Source organism: Chenopodium album, chromosome 17 (genome assembly GCF_948465745.1).
Source record: "Chenopodium album chromosome 17, dcCheAlbu1.1, whole genome shotgun sequence".
NCBI classification, from domain to species: Eukaryota; Viridiplantae; Streptophyta; class Magnoliopsida; order Caryophyllales; family Amaranthaceae; genus Chenopodium; species Chenopodium album.
In genome coordinates, this window is record NC_137850.1 from 7539433 (window position 1) to 7554161 (window position 14729).

Genomic DNA, 14729 nt, shown 5'->3' on the forward strand with positions numbered 1-14729 from the left:
GAATTTTGAATTCTGTAGCCCTTTTTCTGAGCCTTTGAGTTTTATCTGATGCATTTTTCTTCAATTACTTCGCCTTATTTTGAATGCTTTACTTTTTCTTCAAAAACTTGCCAAGTACAAAGCTTTTAGCTTGAAGAACTTCTGCTGAAGATAAACTTGCGCTGACAGTGCTTCTTGCCTCCCTCAGTAATCTGAAGACTCATGTCTTTGGATTATTGAATTGGGCTCCTGTCGAACTTTGAAAACGGGTATCTGAAACACAGGGCCAACTGAAGGCAATGTTTCAGATCGTGGTTTTCTGGGATACAAGGCTCAGTTAAGGCAATATCCCAGGCTTGTCCACGGACTCGTGCCTTTGGAGAACAAGTCTTGCTGAGATTTAACCTCAGCTGGAAGACCAGAGTTCTTAGAGAGGCGAGTTTGTCAGCAATCTGAAACCCAGTTACCCGAAGGCAAAGGTTTCGGACGGGGCTGAATAAAATTTTTCTAACGGTTGCTTTTATCCTTGGTTTTCTTTCTATCTTTAAAAATGGATATCTGAAACACAGGGCCAACTGAAGGCAATGTTTCAAATAATGGCTCTCTGGGATACGAGGCTCAGCTAAGGCAATATCCCAGATTTGTCCATGGACTCATGTCTTTGGAGAACAAGTCTCGCTGAAGTTTAGCTTCAGCTAAAAGACCAGGGTTCTTTAAAAAGACGGGTTTGTCAGCAATCTGAAACCCAGTTACCCGAAGGCGAAGGTTTCAGACGAGGCTGAATAAAAACCCTTAAAGAGTAGATAGAATGAAGAAAACTTGAAAGAATGAAAAATTGTAGAATTTTATAGAAATGGTGGCTCTGAGGCCTTTCATTAATAATTCAAAATGTACTTACAAAGATTGTTCTGCCCCGAAGGGTTTACACATGGTACTTTTTTAGTACATCAGCATTCCAGTGATTCTTCAGCTCAGTTCCATCTAACTGACGAAGTCTATATGTCCCTGGCTGAAGCTCATCATGAATTTCATAAGGTCCCTCCCATGCAGCTGAGAGTTTCCCATGGATTCGGCCTTTCTGAACTGCAGCAGCATTTCGAAGGACAAGGTCTCCAATTTTGAGGGGCCTTGCATGGACCCTTCGGTTGTAAAATTTGTTGATTCTCTGCTTATAAGCAGCCATCCTGTCTCGGGCTGAGTCTCTCACTTCGTCAAGGAAATCAAGGGATTCCTTCATGAGTTGCTCGTTCTCAGCCGAGAAGTGGTGCACTCTTAAACTTTCAGAACCGATTTCCACTGGAAGAACGGCTTCGGCACCATACACCAACTCAAAAGGTGAATAGCTCGTTGCCTCTTTTTCTGTTGTCCGAAGCGACCAGAGAGTTCCTGGAAGCTCCTCTATCCACTTAGACTTTTGATCTTCAACCCTTTTCTTCAAGGCGCTGAGGATTTGTTTATTTGCAGCTTCGGCTTGGCCATTACTTTGTGGGTGACACACTGCTGAGTATGCCAGTTTGATGCCGAACTGATCTGTGTACCGCCTCAGCGGAAGATTATCAAATTGCCTTCCATGATCAAAGACAAAAACCCTCGGAATACCAAAGCGAGTAATAATATTCTGCCAGATGAATTTCCTGACAGTTTGCTCTGTGATATTCGAGGCTGCTTCAGCCTCAATCCATTTGCTGAAATAGTCGATGCCGACTATTAACCATCTTTTTTGGTAGGGTGCATCTGGAAATGGCCCCAGAATGTCCAGCCCCCATTGGGCGAATGGAAGCGGATTTAGGACCGGCTGAAGGTTTCTAGCTGGCTGATGGATGACTGGTGCGAATTTTTGACATTTCTCGCACTTCCTGACCAGCTCCTTGGCGTCAGAGACCATGGTGGGCCAGTAATATCCGGCCCTCAATGCCTTATGGGCTAGGGTCCTTCCCCCAATATGGTTCCCACAGATGCCAAGGTGAATTTCCCGAAGGATGTAATCTGCATCTGTTGGTCCCACGCATTTCAGCAATGGGGCTGAGAAAGATTTTTTCAAAAGCTCTCCTCTGAAGACGACGAACCTTAAGCTGGTTCTCTTCAGCTTGGAAGCCAGAATTTTGTCTTCGGGAATTTCTCCCCGAAGCTTGAAAGCTAGGATGGGGTCCATCCAGCTGAGCTCTGGGTCGGCGCAGCACACTTCGGGTGCTTCGTCGACACTTCTTTCTCGGCGCACCTCCACATATACAGATCTGTTCAGCTCGGTGAGAGTTGAACTGGCAAGTTTGGAGAGTGCATCGGCTTGAGCGTTCTGACCCCTTGGGATCAGCTGCACTTCAAAGGTTCTCAGCTTTGCAATAACTGATTTGATTTTGGCAAGATAATTTATCATGGAGGGCTCTTTGGCCTCATAACTGCCACCAATCTGATATGCAACTAGCTGAGAGTCTGTTTTCAGACAGACATGCTCGGCTTCCAAAGAGATGCACAATTCTAGGCCTGCAATTGCCGCCTCGTATTCAGCTTCGTTGTTCGAAGCCTTGAAAGAAAATTTTAGTGCATACTCGAAGGATTTGCCTTCTGGAGAGGTTATCACTACCCCTGCCCCCGAACCATTTACGGTGGAGGATCCATCCGTAAACACGGTCCAGATTTTCTTTTCATCGTCCAACGTCTCCTGGTACGAGCATTCGGCCAGGAAGTCCGCTAGAGCCTGAGCCTTGATGGCTGCTCTCGGCTGGTAGCTGATGCTGAATTCAGTGAGCTCAAAGGCCCACTTGGCCAGCCTACCTGATTTTTCCACTTTGCCGAGAACTTTTTCCAGCGGCTGATCAGTGAGAACCACTATCTGATGGCAATCAAAATAGGGTCTCAACTTCCGAGCGGCTACCACTACTGCGAAGGCAATTTTTTCGAGTAGAGGGTAACGAGTCTCGGCATCTGTCAGAGTGTGACTGACGAAATAGATCGGCTGCTGAATTTTATTTTCTTCCCTCAGCAGCACTGCACTGATGGTGGCCGGGCTAACAGCCACGTACAGATATAAAGTTTCCCCCTCCACTGGACTAGCCAGAGTTGGGAGCTGAGCCAGGTGCTCCCGAAGCTGCTTGAGGGCCTCTTTTTGCTCTTCTTCCCAAATGAGCTCCTTTGTTTTTGGAAGTTTCAGGGCTTTGAAGAAGGGTAACCCTTTGTCCGAAGCTCTTGAAATGAACCTCGAGAGGGCTGCCATTCTTCCGGTGAGCCGCTGAACGTCCCTTTTTGTTTTCGGCTCAGGAAGATCTAAAGCTGCTTTGACTTTGGAGGGATTGGCATCAATCCCCCTCTTGCTGACCATGAATCCAAGGAATTTCCCTGACTTCACCCCGAAGACACACTTCTTCGGATTCAGCTTCATTTGATGTTTTCTTAAGGTGGCGAAGGTTTCAGCCAGGTCCTTGACATGGTCCTCAGATTTCTTGCTTTTGACAATTGAATCGTCAACGTAGACTTCCATGTTTCGGCCTTTTTGATCGGCAAAAACCTGATCCACCAGCCTTTGATATGTTGCCCCCGCATTTTTCAATCCGAAGGGCATCATTTTGTAATTGTACACCCCGGCGTTCGTGACGAATGCCTTCTTTGCTCGGTCGTCGGGGTGCATGAAGATCTGATGATACCCCGAAAATGCGTCCATGAAACTAAGCAAGGCGTGTCCGCTCGTCGAGTCGACTAACTGATCGATTCTCGGCAAGGGATAGAAATCCTTCGGACAAGCCTTATTTAGGTCCGTGAAGTCAACGCACATTCTCCAGGTACCATTGGACTTCTGAACCATCACCACATTGGCCAACCATTCTGGATACTGACAAGGTTCGATGAAACCTGCGTCCAGCAATTTTTTGACCTCGGCTGCGATGTCTCGGTTCTTATTTGCGGAGTAATTCCGCTTCTTTTGCTTAACTGGTCGACACGTTGGGTCGACGTTAAGCCTATGGGAGATGAGGTCTGGACTTATCCCGGGCATATCGGCTGCCGAGAAAGCAAACACATCTCTGTTGTCCCGAAGGAGTTGAATAAGTTCACAACGGATGTTCGGATCAAGGTCCATCCCGATTGTTACACATTTCTCAGCATCTCCTTCGGTCAGTTCGACCGTTTCAGTCTGGTGATCCGTGTCCATTGCTGATGAACTGGACTCTTCACAATCCGGCCTGCTGTCTATATCAGCAGGCATCCCGGACTTCCTTTGCTTCGGCTGGCTCCCTGAGTCTTTCGGCTCAGATGAAGAGCTTGCCCTCTCTTTTTCTGACCCTTTTTCTTTGGGTACGGAACCTTGCGCTGAAGCACTTAGGCCTTTCGGCTTCTTCGTGTTCGGCTCTTTTTCTTTTTCTTTCTCCTCCTCATCCTCATCATCGTCCTCTGGGCGACTGGTGGATGGCTTGAGGTAGTTGCATCTTCGGGCTTCCTTTTGGCTGCCCTGGATCCTTTCGGGGAAGCCGGCGTCTGAAACGTATATCATCAGCTGATGATAAGTTGAGACGACCCCTTGGATCTCGTGAATTATGGGTCTCCCCAAAATCACGTTGTACACTGAAGGAGCATCAATGACCAAAAATTCGGTCATGACATTCCTAGCTGCTTCGTCGCAGCCGATGGTGACAGGAAGTAAGACTTTCCCATCAGGATAAGTTGAAGCCCCATTGAATCCGGATACCGGGTAGGATACCGGCGTGAGGTGCTTGGGCTTCAGCTTGATTTGATTGTAGGCCTTCCGGAACAAAATATTTGCCCCGCTACCACCGTCAATTAAGACTTTGCTGACGTCGTGGTTGGCCACCGTGGCGATTATCACCAACGGGTCCTCGTGAGGGTACGTCACCCCCCGACAGTCATCGGCTGTGAACGTCATGTTCGGCACCGGTGACTGGGGTGGCTGTATATCAGCATGATTCACCTGATGGGTCAGTGCCCTGAGGTGACGTTTGTGCTCCCTTCGAGAGCATATTCCTCCCGAGATAACATGGATTGGAGGGAATTTTCCTTCCGCAGTTTTGCTGTTCTTTCGGGGGAAGTCAATTTCTTGCCGAGAGTCTTTCTCAAGCTTCTCGGCCTCTTTTTTCTCGCGGTGATCCGCGATATATTTTTTCAAGTACCCTTTCCGGACCATATCCTCGATTTGGTCCTTCAGCTGGATACATTCTTCAGTGTTGTGTCCCGGTGATTCATGGAACTCACACCACTGATTTTTATTCTTGCGCTGATACCACTCTGGGAGCGGTCTCGGCTTTCTGTAACTCTGCTCCTCCTTCGTCACGCTGTAAATCTTAGCGCGCGGAAGAGAGAGTGGAGTGTAAGATTCGTATCTGCCCTGGAAAGGAGCAGATTTTTCCTTCTTCGACTCGTTGGCCGAAGATTGTTCCGATGCTTTCGCCTTTCCCTTTGCCTTCTGGCCTTGGCCTTCAGACGAGGGTGCTTGTTTTTGTTTCCCTCCCCCAGATTGGGGTTGGGTTTTTGCTTTGTTCCACTCCTCAGCTCGGATGAACTTGTCCGAGGCGCTCAATGCCTCCTCCAAGGTCTGAGGTGAATTCATGACCATGAAGTCTGAGAATGGCCCAGTTTTGAGACCGTGCTGAAGGGCGAAGACTGCCAGCCCTTGGTCCAGCTGAGAAATGCTGGATGATTCATTGCTGAAGCGGGTCAGGTAGTCTCGGAGGCTCTCGGCCTCACCTTGCTGCAGGCCCATGAGCTCTGCAGTAGTCTTTTCCCGGCGGTTTGCCGTGGAAAACTTGCTCTTGAACTTGGAGGACAGATCGTCCCACCCAGTAATTGAGCCCTCTTTTACTCCCTTGGAGATCCACGCTTGCGCGACCCCCTTGAGAGTGGTTGGGAAATACTTGCACCAAGTTGCTTCGGACCTGGGGCAAAGATGCATATGAGCCTCGTACGAGGCAACATGGTCCTTCGGATCCGAAGTTCCATCATAGGTAATGTGCGACGGGATTTTGACCGTCGGCACATGGGATTCCAATATCCATTGCTCGAATGGAGAACTGGAAGGCAGCATCACGGCTTTGCCCTTATTCCCAGCCGAAGGGACCGCGCTCCGCCCTCTCAGAGAGGTAGAAGTGGTTTTCGTCCCGGGCTGGGAGGTCTGGGCCTCGGCTGCAGGGTAGGAGAGGCGACTGTGCACACTCCGCTCCCTATCGCCGAGCCGGTCGTGAACGCTTCGGCGAGCAGTTTCTGGCCGAGAGGCAGAACTGCTGCTTTTATGGGTTCGGCTCGTGGTGAGCTGGAGGGAGGAATCCCTGAAGAAATGAGAGTTCCTGTTTTTCTCCCTCTCGGTTCTCCAAGTATCCTCTTCCCATTCGCCAAGCTCCTTAAAAGAGGAGAGTTTCCCCCCCTCCTGGCCGAGGCATCTACGCTGGTTTCTGGTTTGCGGAGGTGTTCGGCCGCGTGGAGGTGGCACATTTTGGGCCTTCATGGCTTCCATGAGGACCGCTAGGGCTCTCACTACCTCTTCCGAGTTGGGTCCCGTCAAGGGTGTCCTCGGCTGAGAGCGAGAGTTGGTGCGAATGCTCCGAGATTGGCTCCGGGCATGAGATTGAGTCCTTTGACTGGACCAGTCGTCCTCATTTAACCGAGGCGGGCTCGGCGGATGACTGGACTGGATGATAGGAGATTCGGATCTCTCCCTTGGCTCCTCGTGAGAATCGGGTCCCACGGAGGGGCTCCTATCCCGAGGAGGAGTTAGACTAGGAGTGGGGCGTTCCGAAGGACCCCCTCCTAGTGACTTTCGGCGCTTTCTCGGAGGAGAAGCCCCGTCGTTTTTGTTCTTGCGATTCTTAGCCATTGGAACTAAGATTGAGGTAGAACGATTGGAATTGGCTTAAAGATTTTTTTTTTAGAAGTCTTCCCCACAGACGGCGCCAAATTGTTTCGGGTAAAAACAATGGGACCTTGCCGAAGGTCCAATAAGGTGGCGAAGACTGGGCTCGATCCAAGTGATGATGGACCGAGGGTTTCCTGCACAACAAACACACGTAAACTAGCCCCGGGGGTGTTGCCGAGGAAGGCCCCTCCGATGCTAAAGTTAGTACAGTGTGTAGAGAGAAAAGGCTATGCAAGAGAATTAATTGCTTGAGGCTTTGTGTGTTGTCTATAAAATGTAATATTGATGGCTTTTATACCTTGGCATATATGGGAGAAATGGGCTTGGGCCCAATTGACTTGCCTTGTGGACTGATCTTGACTTTAGCACTATTTGGAGAGTTGAACCTTGACCTTGGGCTTCTAATTGGATCATTTAATGACTTGGCCCAATTGGACTAAATTGGACCCAAACAGTGAGTAATATGGAGAATCGGAAAGGCTTCACACATTCCAAATTTCCAATACATACGTTATGAAGTTATGGATTAGTTGGCCTTGGGAAAAATAATACTGTAATGGGAATTGAGCTTGATTTGAAAAGGCAGCAGAAACTTAATAAATAACGTATGTTCATTGTACAAATAACAAATTTTTAGAGAGGTTCATTTAGAAATACTACGTACATGCTCATAATAATCTGCACAATTCTTGGACCTTGGTACGAGTATTAACTAGTGGAACGTAATCGACACATACAAATATACAATTAAGCATTTACGGAGTATTTTTTTTTTTTTTTTTTGGGGTAATGGGTGGGGCATAATTTAATACTCCGTACTTCTGTAGATTAAACTTCCACGTATTATATGGTACTTAGGTTTACAACATGCATTGTTTCATTGTTCATAGGCAGTAGGAAATTAGGGTCAAAATTATTGGGCGGGTTAAGGGCCTAGTCAAAATAGTCTAATACAAACTCGCCTCTCTCTCTCTTTTTTTTTTTTTTTTTTTTTTTTATTTATTTAAGTTGTCAGCCCACAAGCAAATGCAAGAGACATCTTAGTTATGGGAAAAGCCATAGTGTTTAAGAATAATTTAAGTATTATGGGTTAAACAACATAAGGTCCCTTTATTTATGTAATAGGGCTATACTGGTTATTATATAATTAAGACTTATCACTCATGTAGTCATGTAGATACCACTTGCATTTTTTTATATGATATATAAGTTTAAAATCACGTAGATTTCATTTCAAGTATGGACACATTGAGGTTATAGAGTGTTTGGTTTGGAGAGGCTTGAGGCAAGTTATTATTTATTGTTTGATTAAGAGATTGAGGATTTAATCCAAACGACTAATTTAAAAAAGCTATAGTCGAAGTAATAAGAGTTTTGGGTGAGAATTGTAGTTAAAATTGATCAAATTTACAACCCATTAATTATAGGTATATTCTTTTTTTTTTTTTTTTTTTTTTTTTTTTTTTTTTTTGACAAAATATAGGTATATTCTAATCGGTTGTTATAAACAATAAAGTAGCTACATTTACTAACAATTTATCACACACTTTTATACATCTAATACAAGCAGTTAATCAAACTAACTCATACAATTAGTTAGTCAATCTAGTTCATACTAACAACTAAATAACTAATTGCTAATCTCTTAATTGATTGTCAAACTGGGCCAATACATGCTCAATTTTGATACAATACAATATTCTGGTACATTCAATATTTATTTAAACATTTTGTAACTCAAATACAATGATACAAAGACAATGCAAACCATGTTCAAAGACTTCAAACAATAACATATATGTTAATTAGTTTATATGATTACACTCATAGTGCAAATTTTAACTAGTTCATATACTAGGAAATAAGACAAATTTTATTTACTGAAAAATGTACCGTAAATAGGTTTTATCTTAATAGAAGTTGATTTAACCTAACGTAAAAATGTCTATCATACATAGTCGCATATTCTTGGCTGCATATTAGTGCAGCTAGAATAGCTACAACAATGCTAAACGCAATGTGTAGTGCATGAAACGCAGCTCATCCCTTTCTTTTTTCTTTTATGTAGCTAATATCCTTTCTGAGTTTCTTTCTTTCCTTTTTCTTAATTTTTACTTTCCTTTTCTCCAATTCTCTCTCCACTTTTCTTTTTCCTGTAACAATTTTGATCAAAATTTTCTCTCTCTTAGTTTTTCTCTCTCCACTGTTTTTTCTATTTTCCTCTTTCATTCAACTTTTTCGATTGATTTTCTGAGTTTTTCAGATCATGTAAATTTTGATCAATATTAATTTGATTGAGGATATGGTGATTTTGTGATGGATTTCAATTGATTAGGTTTATGAACATGCAATTTTAATTTCGTTTTATTTCTGATTTTTTAGATCAATTTGATTTATGTAAATTTATGATTAATATTTATTTTCATTGATTATGTGGTGATTTTGTGATGAATTTTGTCTGTATTTTGTGCTGATTATGATGAATGTTATGAATTGATGATTTGCTATGAATGTGATTTTTTTTAATGATTTTGTGATTACTTTGATTAATTGTAATTGTAAACATACTGCAATTTTTGTAACATTTTTTAGCTATGAACATTAACTCTTAAATAATGAACATTACATTATTTTATTTTAATAATGAATAATTTTAGGGGTATTCTGAACAATTTGTACACTAGTTATGAACATGTAATGTTCAAATTAAGAACACACTATGTTATTTATTTATTATCAAATAGTACAGATGCAATTGTATTTACTGAAGCCAGAGACTCTGAATTAATGAGGACTACAGTAACTTTGCATGCTGCTAGAAGGATTTGAAGAAAGACTCTATTTCAAATACTTCTTCATCTTGAATCAAGATAGAAGGATTTGAAGGATCCTTCAATTTCTTTTCAATATAATCTCCCAAAGTTTTGACCAACTCAATAAAATCATCCATAAATCCCTCCTACGGAATGAGCATACAATACAAATATTATGAACATAAGGTATTTAATTATAAACACAAGAAAAATGAGAAATATAATATAAAATGATTATGAAACATACGGATTATAAGTAATATAGATATGAACATATGCATTACAAATGTGAATATATGCATTTTAGAAAATGAACATCTGCATTCAAAATATGAACATATGCATTGGTTCCTTGAAAGTGAACATATGCATTTCAGAAAGTGAACATCTGCATAAAATATATATGAACATATGCATTTAAAAAGTGAACATAAGCATTCAAAATATGAACACATGCATTGGTTTCCTGAAAGTGAACATATTCATTTCAGAAAGTGAACCTATGCATAAAAAATATGAACATATGCATTTCAGAAAGTGAACATAAGCATTCAAAATATGAATATATTTTATAAACATTGATATTTAAGAATATTTATCATATGAACAACAAATATTCATATCACGAACATTTCAAAACATCCTATGAACATAAAGTATTCAAATAATGAACATGCAATAATATTGGCTAAACGGTTTTTATTTTTTATTTTTAAATGTATATATATATATATATATTTATATATTACAGAAATATGACGGTTGGGAAGTGACGGTTTTTCTGTAAAATTTCAAAACATTCTATGAACATAAGGTATCCAAATTATATAAAGGAGAGAGGATGAACTTTGTTTGCTTGTTATAAAGAGAAAATCACAGGGAGAGGAAATTAAATTTTGAAAAGTAAACAATTTTATTTTATTTTTTTTATTTTTATTTTTTTTTATAAAATATGGCGGTTGGAAAGTGACGGTTGTTATGTAAAATTTGTGTTGAAGGTTGAGTTCGTCTCATATATTCATGGAGGTTTCAATTTTTTTTGAGAGAGAAAATTAGAGGAAGGGTAGAGAATGTAAAGAGTGTTGGGAATTAATTGAATTTTTGGGAGAAGTTGGAAATTAATTTATGAAATGACATTTTTTTTACAAAAAATCTGACATGTTATTTATTTGTTTATTTTTCCGAAATATAGTGGGTTTGTGGAAGGTATGTTGTCTGGGCAGGTTTTGGAAGCTATGTTGTCTGGGCGGGCTTTTAATTGGATGATGGAGGTTGGTTTTGGCCGCGCAAATTGGGCCACCTCTTGTTGCACTTAAGATAGCTGCATTAGAGTGCAGCCAAGACCAATTGCATACATAGCACATACCAACATCGTTCCACAAAGAATTAGAGGTGATCAACATCGGCCCAGCCTGAAAATAGAGCGTGTTTGGGCAAGCTTAAATTCACATTTTTAGTTAAAAAACTCAAACCCGGTCCGAAAAGTCCGCTACTTTTATTAGGGGTGAACATGGTCTGGTTTGGTGCAGTTTGAGTCCAAACCAAACCAAACCTCAAAATACGATTTGGTTAATTTTTCAAACCAAACCAAACCAAACCGTAATAATACGGTTTGGAGCGGGTTGGTTTGCGGTTTATGATGAGACGACATTTTTTCCTAAAAATTGTCAAATAATACTTAGTAAATTTATAATAAATTTTTATTAACTAGCTCAAAGGGATTAAATTGTACTACAAAGTTATAATAAAAATAACTATCAACTAATAATCAAGTGCTAATACAGTAACACTTACAGTTTTCTTTTGATTTTTTTTTATGTGTTTTTTACTTTATTTTTATTTTATTTTATAATATATAATAATTATTTTAATTTATTTAAAAATTATATAAATATTCTTTTAAAAAAAATTATATAAATATTAAAATACGGTTTACTGGTTTACGGTTTGGTTTGGTTTATAATTTTTGAAAAACCAAACCAAACCATAAACCGTATATACAAAAAAAATTGAAACCAAACAGTATTTTTACAAACCGTAAACCAAACCATACCGCGATAATGTGGTTTGGTCTGGTTTGGTTACGGTCCAGAACAACCCAACTTTTATACGGGTTTGAACACGAGATATAACATTAAGGCCCAACCCCGCCCAAATGTTTGACCACCTCTATAAAGAAAACAACAAGAGGTGTCAATTTAAGACAATGGATCAAGTCTAGTTTAGATTTGACTCATACCTTGCACATTCGCACTAAGCCCTTGTTCTTTTCAGCAGAATAAAGCAAAACAACTCAAAAGAAGAGCCTAAAGCATTGTACTCCAAAGTAACAGGCCTTTACAACTTGACCCCCTAAATCCACTAATTCAGACAAAATTGTTTAGCCCAAGAATTACAACAAACACACACCAAAAAAAGCCCAAAAAACACACAGAAAATTTGTTCCTTCGTTCAACCTCTGCAAAACCCTAGTTTATAATCCTCCCATAATACCCATTTCCCTCACTCGCCTCCTCCCTTTCCTCTCTCTCTCTCTCCTCCTCCTTCACAGTTCACACCCTTCTCACTTTCTCTCTCCCCCTTCTCCCTGCAACAATGCCCCCGAAGCTCGACCCCTCCCAAGTAGTCGACGTCTTCGTCCGGGTGACCGGAGGAGAGGTCGGCGCCGCCTCATCCCTCGCACCGAAGATCGGACCCCTCGGTCTCTCCCCCAAGAAGATCGGAGAAGACATCGCCAAAGAAACTGCCAAAGACTGGAAGGGGCTCCGAGTGACCGTCAAACTTACCGTCCAAAACCGTCAAGCTAAAGTGACCGTCGTACCCTCTGCTGCTGCTCTTGTCATCAAGGCTTTGAAGGAGCCTGAAAGAGACAGGAAGAAGGTCAAGAACATTAAGCATACTGGTAACATTTCTCTTGATGATGTTATTGAGATTGCTAAGATTATGAAGCCCAGATCTATGGCTAAGGAATTGAAGGGTACTGTTAAGGAAATTCTGGGTACTTGTGTTTCTGTTGGTTGTACTGTTGATGGCAAGGATCCTAAGGATTTGCAGCAGGAGATTGCTGATGATGAGGTTGAGATTCCTGAGAATTAATTTATATTATAATGTTAGTTTTAATTGTTCTTTTTTTTTTGGTTGAGAAATTATTATAATCCCTCTTTGTTATCCCTCATGTTATCCATGATGAATGAACCACATTTTGTGTGTTTGTTCTTATGATGATGATGTTTATTTTTGGTTTTGACGTTTGAATTTCTGGATTGGGATTATGGGATTTTTGTTTTAGACATAGTTTTCAAATTTGGTTCATGTTAGCCGACCCCACTTTTGGGATTAAGGCTTTGATTGATTGATTGATTGATTGATTGTTTTAGACATAGTTTATGCTTTATCAATGAGGAAATCACTTAGTTTTTCATGCGATTATATATGTTGATTGTTTTTGTATTATTGATTATTGGTATGATCTTGCTTGTGTGATTCATTTGATATGATTATTTTGGAAATGTGGCAATGCTAGGATAATACGATACAAAGTATTCTTTTTTTGTTAGTGTTAGTAATCGGGAAAGGTTTGATTAGTTCATTGATATTGCTGTGCTTGTTTGAGATTGTTTAGGTTAATAATCATTATTTGGTGTTCGTTCTTGCTGGGTATCGTGTTAATCTAGTTGCTGCGTGTATATGCTATACTCTCGGGTTTTGCTGTATTGGTTAAAGATTATTAAATTTGCGGTGTATGTGCTATACTCTTCATGTATAAGGAGCTTTATATTAGTTTTCATTTTGACTGTGTGCAATTGAGAAATGCTCAATTTATTTAGTGGGGTTCTTCAATGGTTTTTGTGTTCTATGGGATAGGATTTTGTATGTTTAGTTCACTTACTTGAGTCTAAAGTGCGAGAGGGGATACTTTTTTGAGGGTATACTGTCAGCGAAAAATGACAGGAGGAATTGTTGGGGGTTGTGTGATAATATGATGAGAAGGTGGGGAAAACATATTGCACCTTTGGCTTGGAACAAAATTTTAGATTCCATCCCCATTCATTGTTTGTCTTTAATTTCTCTTAATCTAAGTTTACGATTGAGGTTAGATAATGCTATGGACTATGGTATTTGGTAATGTGATTAGAGGGTATACTGCAGAACCTATTATGGTAGTGAAACTAGTGATAGAGTGGGGGTTGTGTGATAATATAATAGGATAATGGGGAAGATATATTGCACCTTTGGCTTAAAACAAATTAGAGATTCCATCCTTTTTCATTGTTTGTCTTTAATTTCTGTTAGTCTGAGACTGAGTTTACCATTGGGGTTAGATAATGCTGTGGTATTTGGTAATGTTATCAGAAATTCACCAAAGATGATATTAGACAGCACATCATTTACTTGTGTTCTTTTCTAGTGTGCTCTTAAATTGATGGTAGTTTTGGCTATCGTATGTTGTTACCCTTGTTTGGAAGTTTCCAGTGTGTGGAACATTTAGTTAGCTACTATTTACTCTGTTATTGAAGACTCAATGAGCATCTTAATCGAGTTAAGCCTACTGAACTGAGTTTTCTGAATTTGCCAAGTCTTAGTTTCTTATTTCATACTAGGTAAGGGGGTTGAAGGATAAACATATAGAATGGTGAGAGAATGTTGGTAGGTTGTTATTCTTCTGGAATAGAGCTAGGGATAGGTTCATAGAATAATTCTGAAATTTAGGATTTATTTACCGAAATCTATCAGTGTCAAGACTACTTGCCGATCTGCATGTAAAGACGGATAATATATGGACAAACTTTCTCATGTAATAAGAGTTAGGGACCTGTGTTGATGCCATTATTTGGTTATATGTCTCGTGGTTTGATTGTTTTTTGAATTTCTTAGAGATTTAAGCTTCATCTTACTCAAGGTTTAGCTTGGTGTAGCCTTCGTTATTTTTTTGCTTTTATTTGAATTTGTGTTACCTATAATATTGAAAATTGTGAAAAACAAGGTTATTAAAATATTTTTAAGTGGCCTGTCATCTGCTCTCTCATAATGCAGCTAACCTTAATAAACACCCTGCTTGCTCTAGAACATTTTTTCATTGGATCAAA

The 14729-nt window shown here is 40.5% G+C and overlaps 1 protein-coding gene across 1 annotated transcript; it reads left to right on the forward strand.

Moving 5' to 3' along the window:
- Positions 1-12148: 12148 nt before the first annotated feature.
- Positions 12149-12936, forward strand: LOC145589464 (large ribosomal subunit protein uL11z). The gene has a single exon (XM_081646043.1). The coding sequence runs from the start codon at positions 12238-12240 to the stop codon at positions 12736-12738; it is 501 nt and encodes a 166-aa protein (XP_081502169.1). The 5' UTR covers positions 12149-12237; the 3' UTR covers positions 12739-12936.
- Positions 12937-14729: the final 1793 nt, after the last annotated feature.